This window comes from Amphiura filiformis, chromosome 16 (assembly GCF_039555335.1).
Source record: "Amphiura filiformis chromosome 16, Afil_fr2py, whole genome shotgun sequence".
In the NCBI taxonomy this organism is placed as follows: Eukaryota; Metazoa; Echinodermata; class Ophiuroidea; order Amphilepidida; family Amphiuridae; genus Amphiura; species Amphiura filiformis.
In genome coordinates this window covers 29,337,946-29,349,566 of record NC_092643.1, presented here as the reverse complement: position 1 = coordinate 29,349,566, position 11,621 = coordinate 29,337,946, and the positions used below count along the sequence as shown (strand labels likewise).

The 11,621-nt window shown below is 37.2% G+C and overlaps 1 protein-coding gene across 1 annotated transcript; it reads left to right on the top strand.

Annotated features, from left to right (window-relative positions):
- Positions 1 to 1,983: 1,983 nt before the first annotated feature.
- On the top strand, positions 1,984 to 11,366 carry LOC140172551 (uncharacterized). The gene is made up of 7 exons (XM_072195696.1): positions 1,984 to 2,029; positions 2,483 to 2,506; positions 3,051 to 3,146; positions 3,793 to 3,882; positions 9,157 to 9,256; positions 9,692 to 9,865; positions 9,973 to 11,366. Exons 1-7 carry the CDS (start codon positions 1,984 to 1,986, stop codon positions 10,175 to 10,177), a joined length of 735 nt encoding a protein of 244 aa, XP_072051797.1. The 3' UTR covers positions 10,178 to 11,366.
- The last annotated feature ends 255 nt before the right edge of the window (positions 11,367 to 11,621 follow it).

Here is an 11,621-nt window from a genome sequence, read left to right as displayed (position 1 = left end):
GACACTGCGTTGGTATCTTTTAAGATATTTTATTAAAATAGCTGTTGCCAGGGTACATGTGGATAATATAATTTAGGGAACTCTATTGGCTTATATAAAGATGCGGGTATGCCGTATTTGTTTGAAAAAAATGATCGGGCCCTCTAGTTCTTCTTTTGCATGTGCTTTTCCCTTCCCCTCTTTTCTACTTCTCCTTCGCATTTCTTGCTGCTTTAGCTCTTCTATTCTTCTTCTTTCTCCTCCTCTTGCACCTCCTTTCCTTTTTTTGTTCCCCTTCTCATTAACGTTAATGCATTTTGTTTAATATCTTGTTGTTTTGGTTAAAATGTGTACAATTAATAAACAGATACTTTTTATCTGATAGGCTGTAACTAAATATGTATCACATCACATGTTATTTCTAATTTTTATGTACTCCTGCTTTGTGTAATTTCTTGTCATTAATTCTTAATGTCCTTAGGGCCATGTTCAGAGTACATCAACGAGACCGAAGAATGTGGTGTGTTTATTTTGCGAAGTGAACATAGAAAAAGAGAATATCTGTATCATTTACTTTAATCAAACTTTGATAACGGTAACTTCTTTTATTAGCATGGGTATGCGACTATAGAGGCTGCGCATATAACGTATCATACCGTAAATATGGCGGACTACTCAAATGCATTCAACAAAAGCATGATTGCAATCTATCGCGACAGTTACCCTCACATAAATTATATTACAAATGAACTACAATCAAATAGGTTGATAACAACATTTGATTGAATGCACTACACCGCGCCATGATTACGGTGAAGGACACCGGTTCAAATCCTTTGTTTAGAGCCAATCAAGAATTTCACGCACAACCCCTATAGGGATCGAGACACTGATTATGGTGATGCGTTCAGTTGCTACAAGATACACAATCATGCCATCAATATTAAATGTTCAATGTATCAATTTTAATATTATCAAAGTGTCAAAAAATTACCAATTTTAATTTTTCTTTTAGACTGTCGTCAAACATGTCACAATTGTGCGACATCTACATCTGATTGTCGTTGTAATTGTTTTGATGGATGGCAGGGGGATACTTGCTCAGGTGAGACAATCAATCATCATTAAACTGAAATAAATTGGGGGATTAGTAAGAAACTTCTTGCTTTTGGTTCATATGCAAATGGTAAGGCCTTTTATCGTAGATCGGCTTTCGTAGGTGATACGTCAAAAAATGTGCATTATCGATTTGTACTTTTCGGTAGACACTCCAATCACTCCAACAATTATTTGCGGTCCACACAAACTCTTCTGCTAATATCCCTGTTTATTCTTATGCAGGAATAGAGAAAGTTGCTTTTCTTGAAAGTGGCCGCATTCTTTAGAATCGTTTCATTACTTTAATTTCAAGTATAATAAAGCCAACACTGTCGACTCCTTTCTTTTAGAGGTGTGTGAGAATAAAGACTCAAAATGCGGCAGAAGCCCAGGCTGGCCGAGTCGAGCTTACTGTGGAGATCATCCAATAATTCCTGAAATATGTCCCTTAATGTGCGGCCGCTGTGGTAAGGTGCATTGTATCTGAATCAATCAATAAATCAATAAATCAATCAATCAATCAATCAATCAATCAATCAATCAGTAAATCAATCAATCAATCAAACACTCAATCAATCAATCAATCAATCAATCAATCAATCAATCAATCAATCAATCATGTACACTGGTAATGCAATGAACACTCGAGTTAATTAAAATTCATTATATTATATACAAGAGGCATCCACGGGACAATTTGCATGACAATACCATAAAACAAGTGATAGGTTTAAATGGTTGTGGCATCGAACTAGAGACCTGTCTCTCTGATACCTAGAGTGTATTTATAGTGTCTGTATGCGGAAAGATTATACTAACAATAACAATGGATTTCGCAGTCCTTATACGCTATTAAATAACGGATGAGCTGGCTCACTAAACACGCTCTTAGAACTGTCCACCAAAATGGCTGCCATTTCAGCTGTTATATCGTTCCGTTTGTTTGTGTTCGGTAAGGTCTATACTACATATAACTCATGTATGTGTACGTCACAATCGCTGCCTGTTTAAAATCAGTCCGTCGATCATTTCACTTGGATATTGGCGAAAAAGTGATTTGAAATCCTTTGTACACTGCAAATATTCAAGTTTTTGTAACACTTTTTAAACACATGAAATTGTTTAGTAGCAAGTGAAAATAGTTAATATCCGCATTTTCTATAAATCACTGGTGTTTTCAGAAACCTCTACTCCTGTGTATTACAAACCAAAATAAAACCCAACACTTCCTTAAATTTTAAACTTGATTACCGTTTAAGGTTAACACTTTTAGGTAACGAACCATTGTTTGGGCCGTACGAACTTTTCTGGTAAAATATTACTCCTAGCTTTTGCTAGGAGACAAAAAAAAAACGTTGTCAATGACTAACTGACTTTCAACCTTTGTTGTTCTTTGCTTTTACAGCGGCCGCTGGAGATGAAGAGTGTAGTAAGTTGCCTCGTACAAAAGGCTGTGCAAAATTAGGCCTATAATGAAAGACTAGAAAAAGATAAAAAGACTAGTTCGCGTCTGAAGTCAGGGCAAATGCGAGTCGTGATTGGCTGCCGACCTGCGCAGTACGGCATTTTCTGTCTAGTTGTCAGAATTTCAGACGCGATTTAGTCCTCCTACGTTTTTTCATAAGATTATATTCTATGTATTTCAAGCCCGGATTTTAAGACGCTCATTTACATACTAATTTTGTTTTTATTGACATTTTATAACCCAGGTACTAGGTATTATACTAGCAAAAGGGATTTTTAGTAGAAAACCGATAACTTTTAGTAGAAAACCGATAAATTTTCATCAAACTTGAAATGTAGGTATTGTGTTTGGGGCAAGTATTGCTTATGCTCTGTGTCGCAACCTCCTTTTGCACAGTATTATTGCACGGTAATATAGGGTAATGCAAATAGAAGATAAAAGAAGAAAGGGTAGGCCTAATAGTAATTTGAAACGCTATACCATAATCATACTTTGCGGGTTTTTTTAGATACGACGGCTGCCCCAACGACAATACAACCAACCACACCGCAACCAACGACAACGCAACCAGCAACAACGCAACCTGCAACAACTCAGTACAACGGTAACTCGTAGTACAGTGATCAATCTTATCGCAATTATTAAAATATGAACGCCATTGATAATTATTGTCATTGCAATAAATAGGTACAATATCGAAAGAACATAGAATTTCCAAGGAACGCTTTAGTAATTCACACATGTATTTATGGGATTGAATGACCTGCGATAAAGCTGCAAAATTACGTTGACGGGGAAAATTTAGTAAGGGTCTAGCGAGCGTGGGTCTGTATTTGGCAGATTAAAAAGCTCATTTTACTATGGACCAACTTTTTCGTCTCGCTTCCATCCCCATGCGTACCCTTCTGGATCTATCGCCTGAAAAAAAAAAGATTTCACTTCGTCATTTCCATGGTCGAGCGCGAAGTAGTTCATGTGCATATTGATTTTGTTTTTATTCTCATTTTATAACCCAGGTTTTATAATAGCAAAAAGGTGAACTTTTTGTAGAAAAAAGATAAAATAACTTTGAATGTAGCTATAGTGTTTGGAGCAAGCATTGTGTGTCGCAACCTCCCTTTTGCACATTATTATTGCATGGTAATATAGAGTAACGCAAAATGAAGATAGAAGAAGACGTTTTTAGTGCAAAGGGTAGGTCTAGTGGTAATTTGAAACGCTGTAGCATAATCATACTCTGTGTTTTTTAGTTACGACGGCTGCCCAAACGCAACCAACGACAATGCAACCAGCAACAATGCAACCTGCAACGACGTCATCTGTAACCACTCAGTACAACGGTAAATCGTAGTACAGTGATCATTATTATAATTGATCGCAATTATTAAAATATGATCGCCATTGATAATTATTGTCATCGCATTTGATAGGTACAATGTCGAAAGAACATAGAATTTTCAAGGAAATTTTTACTGTCCAAAAGTGACATGGTTTATAAGTTTGTTATTCGATAACCAGGAAGCCCAACAAAATATAATTGACATCACATAAAAGCTTGATCTTTCGGCTAAATAAAGTTGTGTGTACGTAATGGCGTAAATACATGTATTTACTGATGTCACCGTAAATACATGTTGGGTTTTATTGTAACAGAGCTACAAACTGGTGTAATTTGTCACTTTTCGAAGACAAAACTCACCATTAAATGCTATAATTTTGAGAATAACATTATGATATATTGACGCACTGGTCCTTAATCTACCGAAATATAAGTTTATTTCAATATATTTGGTATTTCGGCAAAGAATATAATGCAATTATGTGTAGCCCCTTTTCGATCTAAATCAAACCCCGAATGACTCCATGGAAAACAAATCGAGGTCAAATCACGCGCTGAGCGTTACTTGAGTACTGACTGGCCCGGCTCGCGCTCGTTGGATCGTCACGCCAATCGTCGCACCTCAATTGCAAACAGTCGTTTTTCAATTGTAAAATTGTTTCTTGATAGAAACTTGATATATTGCCGATAAACCATGTTTTTTGACCCAAAACCCGAGAAACAAGAAACCAGAACATAGTTTTTGATTGAACAACTTGGATTCTTTGTCGAGAAACCTGGATTTTTGATCAATAAAAATTCCCTTTAAAAGGAAAGCCAGCCTCAATGTAGAAGAGGTCTTGTAATTAGTTTTGGTCAATGTGAAAGGCATTTTTAGGATCACGCTTACATCTACATGACAGTCCACCAAACCATCAACGATGAGAACATGCACACTGAAACAGCAGAAAACATTAATTCCTAATCTCATGTCAACTCTTTTAATTCATTACATGTACTCCAAATTGTTCTGGTCTGTTTGTTTTGTTGTTGTTGTTGTTGTTGTTGTCGTTGGGTTTTTTTGTCTTTTCAGCTTTTTACCCACGATATCTCAATTTCCAATTTTGTAATACCAGAACTTACGAACTCAATATCTTCGCTTAGGAATGTCCGATTTCACTGCTTTCGATATATACACTGCCGGTTTGAGTTAACTTACATGTACATTTTATTTTAAAATAACTTAATTAATTCGCAATGTATAGTTTAAGCCTACTATATTATAATAGATAGTGGCCAGCACATTTATAAAGGACTGGTTACTCACTACAATCTTCACTCTTAAACTGTGTTTTTCTGAATGTGCTGATCATGTTGATTGCTAGTCGGAAACTCCTGCGAAGCTATGGACATGGCATCTTACATACTCCATTCTATAACAGTCTGCCTAGTGCCTTGTGTGTTTTCTCTTCAATCATTTTGTTGAATGTAATTTTATGAATCAAATAGTTATGTGTCATTTTATTTATAATAAAGAAGTTATTAAATTAATAAAGTAAGACTATTTATTTATCTATAAGTGCATGTCAAATGGGGTACATTGTTCAATACTATATGCATAAATTATGCCCATATTATAGCTAGGCCCTAAAAACTTTATTTTGCATCGGATTTTTCCCGTTGAAAAGACAAAACTGATGTTTATGATAGCAACCATTTCATCAATAACATTTTGAGTCATTTTTATCCATAAAACGACACAGGATATGATAGATAACTACTTTCACATCAATATGGTCCATATGATCACAGATTGTTGAGAATCTGTGATATGATCCGGGATATGATGAAGATTTTGATTCTATAGATCTGTTATCAACATGATATCACGCTGTTCAGTGGTCAAGGAGTAAGGACCCCCGGTCAAGGACACTGATATGACATCATAGGTGATGTCAGATTTTCTTCTGCTGACCATATGATGCTATATATATTAACTATTATTGTTACATTTAGGCCTTTAAACTTTTAAAGTCATAATTAATTAGTTCAAACATAACTTTGGTACTACTCACTCGTTTTCGTTCGTTGAAACGGCAAAACATACTTTCTTTTCCTAACAAATCGAATTAAAATATTTTTTTAAAATTTAACCACAAAAAGTAAAAAAAAAAAAAATCATTCCAATACCACTAAAATATAATCTCTTGAGTAAACTGACCTCAAACCTGAAACAGGTACCAGCCCCGAATGGGCTGGCGAAAAAACTTGGTTTTGTATGGCAGCTGACATGGCAAGAGATGGATGCCAAACTCTTGTAAGGGCTACAGCAGCGCATATAGGTGCCATATGACAAGAAAGAACCACAGAGATTTAATTATGGTGATGCAATATAATTACAAAATGACAAAGTTTATACGTCTTTAGGATGTATATACAGTGGACTTCGGTTGTATATATAAATGCGCATATATAAATGCGCACGTGACATCTACAAGTCGCCATACCGTATTAAACGATATAAGGTACCCGGATGTACATAAACTCCCCGTGCAAAAGTATAGGGGAAAATGACAGGTCGCAAGGAAAATTGCTTTTGCAAAATAGTGGCATTGATTGCAAAGGGTAAAATAACTTGACCCGAAAGATAAACTCTTTATTAACGTTTTCCATCACGGAAAAAAAAATTAACTACGGAAAAGCTAGATATAGCTGATTTACAAACTTATATTTCATAATTTCCCTGCTAAATGGGCGTGCCAATTGGCCATATCTATGACGTAGTGCTGGTTTCATACTATCATACTGCTTGCCGCCGAGCGGCGTGACACACGCGCATTGTAGACAAACAGACACAATCAAGACTTGTGAATGGCTGATAAGTCATACCTCTTGTCGCAACGGCATGAAAGTATGAAAGAGGACATGATTGGGTTTAACTCAGAACTGTGCAGGCAGCGGATGACATGATCGAGCCGGCAACTTGTGAAACCGCCCGGCCGTATGGCATTTTCCAATATACACCTATCCGACTTCGCCATTACTGCGGTGTCCCCGATGTAAAACTGCGGTGTCCCGAGGTCGGGGGTTCTATCCATTATTTATTGTGTGCTATACAGAATTGTACCCGGGAATTGTACACAACAGTGATATTCAATACACAATCATGAGTATTGAATTACGAATTAAATCTCCCGCTCTGGTACATCTGTGTTGCCGTCAATAGAGGGCCAAATACAGTAAACGCTTCTCGGATTGGTGTATAGTCGGTTAATTTTGTGGGGTTCATTATCGAACCCCAACGGTTTTAGCTTGTATTTATATTATTTATCAATATAGGCCTATTTGTTTGTGATATTTCAAGCGTTTTAAAATTTCAAAATAATCCCATTCAATTACACGGTTGACGATGAAAATTTACTGATTTAGCGAATGCAATGCGGCCACCACCTGGAACTGTGGTCGCAATTTCAGTGATTGACAGTGAGGTAACACGAACATGGCACTGGCCATCTGGTCACGTGCGCATTTATATATGCGCATTTATATATACAACCGAAGTCCACTGATATACAAGAGAGAACATTGTCTATAGGAGTGCCCTCGAAAGATTTCTGTATGATGTAAAAGTTTAGAGAAGGGAAACTTGAGCTTTAATAAATAATTAACCTAATAAATACATGACCAGGTAAATCCGTCGACTTCATTCTATAGTGGCGTATAGTGATTTTTGGTAATTTTTTTTTTTAATTGACACATATGTTTTTAATGATGTTCTCTTTCAGTCAAAATTAGCTAATTAATTAACTTTGGCGTATCGTATCGACCATACGCCACTTTTGATACACATTAATAATAGATATATCGGGAAAAAACATTGTATGTCATAGTGGTGCATCACCTTGCTACATTCCATAGTGGACCGATGCGACACTATGGAATGAAGCCGACGAAAAGTAACCCCACGGCAACCGAGATGGTGCAATGTTACGATAAGGCAGCTTAGGGTATACTATTGCGTTTTGCGTGTTTTCCATAGTGACGTATCGTTTTGTACTTATTGTTTTCAATTGGCCAGTAATAATGTGTCTTTCTTTCTTTTGAAAGTTATATAAAGGTAAACTTTATTAAGTTTACTACAGAAATTTCACATCAATTAGAAAATAAAATGTATGTCTGATTTAAACAACTCAATTCTATATTGGCATTTCTTCAAACCTTGAAAAGTGGTTTATTCGCTGTGCTCTACGATACGACACTATAGAATGTAGTCGACAAATTGTGCCATTTTCTCCAAATGTCTTTAATTTCTTTTGAAAAAAAACAAACAAGTAACGGCACAATTGAAGTAGCGGATATTGGCATGGAGTTGTTTTCAACATGTTCAAAGAGCAAACATTGTCTGTTCAGTTAGCTTAGATTTGAAAGAAAAGTGTTAGCACTGCCTTAGACCCAACATAATTTATACTTTTCAAATTCCAAAGTTCAATTTAAAACCCATTTCTCTTCAATTTTGCATCATTTTAGGCAGTTACTTAGGTCCACCAAAAGGGTTCGCGACCTTTTCACAAATCGAGTGTGACGGTCCATTCTCAACTTAGGACATGGACTCTATCGAATTTAGCAAAAAAATATGTCCCCCAATCTATCCTGCCATTAACATGTTGCTACAAGTACCGTTCCGATTATTGGATAGGGTCTATCTTCACATTTTTTTAATAACGTAATGTTCCAACAGTGGGGTTTCAACACGAAATATAGCTATTTTGCTGGACAATACTTCCTGATGCGGATGGTCGAATAAATACCATCTCAGCGCATCTAATTATTATGACATTCGTCCCCATTGCACTAAATGGATTACTAAATGGATTGATTCAAAAAAAGTTTGCGGTACCCGACGTTCTACGGCTTTTTATCAAAATATCGCGGGAAAAGACCAAAATTGAAAAGAAATGGGGTTTCAAATTGATCTTTGGAATTTGAAAAGTATAAATCACGTTGGGTCTAAGGCTGTGCTAACCCTTTTTTCTGATGACTTTGACTACAATTTTTTATTTTTTCAAATATTTTAAAATACAATCATCTAAGCTAACTGAACAGACAGTAGTTGCTCTTTGAACATGTTGAAAACAACTCTTGGTCAGTTTCATCAGAATAATACATACTGTGCATTTGATTTACTTGTTTAGATCTGAAAAAAATTCACTTACTAAATGTTTATTTGTGTGCTTTATACATTTTTACCAAGCCGTGTTTATCTTTATATTTTCCGAAACGATAACAACAACAACAGATGGTTCTATGAACACCCTAATCATCGTGTCTGCCGCGTCTGTCGGAGGTGTTGTGCTGCTAATCATACTTGTGGTGGTATTGGTGCGTTTTGGTAAAAGGTAAAGTAACACATCAACTATTCTGGTTTTGGCATGTTTGGTGTTTATATCAGGCCGAGCTCAATGAACTAAGATAGATGCAAAGAACAAAGAACACCCTTTCACTCCAACAAATATCCTAGCACAACTTTATGATACGTCAAATGAAAAACTGAAATAAAAAATGTAAATAAGTCAATAATGCAGTATGTCCCGAAGGACAAAATGATCTCTATAATTCCATCGCAATCATCATCATATTATACTTTATTTCGTTAAGAAAATTGCAATATCTATGTGACTCTGTTTTTATTTAAAAGGGGTCTATTTAAATGTGATTTTTCCCAAAGAAAGTTTCCTTTTTTTGTATATTTTACCATGATTCCACAAACAGTGGACCTTATGTTAATACTTATTGTGCGATAATGAATCATGTTTATCTGTCTGATTTTTCAGAAGCAATGCATCCAAATCAGATGTAGCTCCTCCAGTATATTACACAACACATATTCCAGCAATATCAGACTCACGTAACCAAGATATTCCGGATGCGAACAGTGAAGAAGGAAACGCCAATACAGGATATTTACGCCCTATTAATCCCGATATTGCGCTTGGAGGATCACTAGGGTAAGATTTATCATTTGCTGTATATTGAAGTTTGATATGAGATGATGATTCCCCAAAAGTGGACCCCATTAATAATTGTGCGTGTATTTCTCGTGTTCACCTTTCAGAATTAATGCGCACGAATCAGATACAGCTCTTCCAGTACATTACATAACACGCGTCTCTTCAATACCAGACTCAACGTACGAGGCTATTCCGAATGCGAACAACGAAGAAGGAAACGACAATACAGGATATATGAGTATTGATCCTGCTAATACGGCAGAAGGATCATCAGATAATTATCAAGGGTTATATGCAGTTGTAGAATGAATACCGTTTTAGCGAATAAGGGACACTGAGCAGCAATTAAGCAGCAAAGAACCGACTATCACAGAATAAAAACGCACGTAAAAACCTCGTTTGGACTCTACCTCGATCGCTTTCCGATCAACAGTGGCGTAGCTATGGGTCGTAGCAGTAACAAGGATACAAAATGATGCCCCAAACCTGCGAATGTACCGACGGAATTATTTTTGCACGGAAATTATTAATTGTTCACCCCAACCTTTTTTGGCCAGAGCGCTCGAGAATATAAAAAGTGTGGGTGGGGCAGGGGTGCGTTCACAAGGTATTTCATTTGTCATATAGAAACGGTTTATAGTAATCAGTTCTTCGAATGTCGTACTGTGTAAAGCAAGCCGGTTTTGTCTTGGTTGCTACCCGCGCTCGCTGAATCGGTCTATTGCCATTTGGTCTAATACCATTTGGTCTAATTCCCGTTTCGTCTAGATTTTTTTTTGCGCCCATGCTGGCTGCACCACGCACCTCATTTTGATGTCTCGTTTTACACAATTTGAATCAAACATTGCTCCACCCCAGGGGGTCAACCCAAGTGACTTTGTCGCTGTGGCAAATAGTATCAATGAACATTTCGCATCAGTTGCTAATGACCAGCCACCTCTTAATGTGGATGATCTTCCATCTTTTGAATCGTCTGACAATTCAGCATTTGTGGTGCAGCAGCATGAGGTGTACAGAAAACTGAATAAAATAAAGAGCGGTAAAGCTGGAGGTCCTGACGGAATACCAAGTAGGATTATCCGCGAATTCTCGTATGAACTGAGCTTACCACTCTCCAACATCCTTAACAGATCTTACGCAGAGGGTGTTGTGCCACCCCAGTGGAGAAAGGCCACGGTGGTCCCTATCCCCAAGAGTAAGCCTGCAACATATAACAGTCTCCGCCCAATATCTTTAACGGACCATTTTGCTAAGGTAGCCGAATCATTCATGAATCAGTGGCTCATGGACGATATTCAAGAACATATTGATCCCAACCAGTTTGGAAACCGGAAAGGAGTGGCGACTACGCACTACCTTGTCAAACTGTTGCATACGCTACACAAAAATGCTGACAAACCAGGAAGCCACAGTACGCTGGTGGTCACTGACTTCAGCAAAGCGTTTGACCGCATAAACCACAATGTACTCATTCGCAAATTAATCAATCTTGGAGTCCGCCCCCTGTGGTTGCGTGGCTTTGTAGCTTCCTTACGCAAAGAGAACAATGTGTTCGGTACAAAGGCGCCATTTCATCGTGGATAACGCTGAAGGGAAGCTTACCCCAAGGCACCTTATTCGGTCCCAATGGATTTCTTGTCATGATTAATTCTGCACTTGTTGACACACCATCGCCTATCTGTGTTCTCAAATATGTTGACGACATGACCATCATAGAATCAGCCAAAGCAACGCAGCCTACCACCATGCAAGA

Coding starts and splice junctions, on each gene's coding strand:
- LOC140172551 (XM_072195696.1), top strand. CDS start 1,984: ATGGCTGCCATTTCAGCTGTTATATCGTTCCGTTTGTTTGTGTTCG. Junction 2,030..2,482: donor GTTCCGTTTGTTTGTGTTCG/GTAAGGTCTATA, acceptor TTGCTTTTACAG/CGGCCGCTGGAGATGAAGAG. Junction 2,507..3,050: donor CGCTGGAGATGAAGAGTGTA/GTAAGTTGCCTC, acceptor GGGTTTTTTTAG/ATACGACGGCTGCCCCAACG.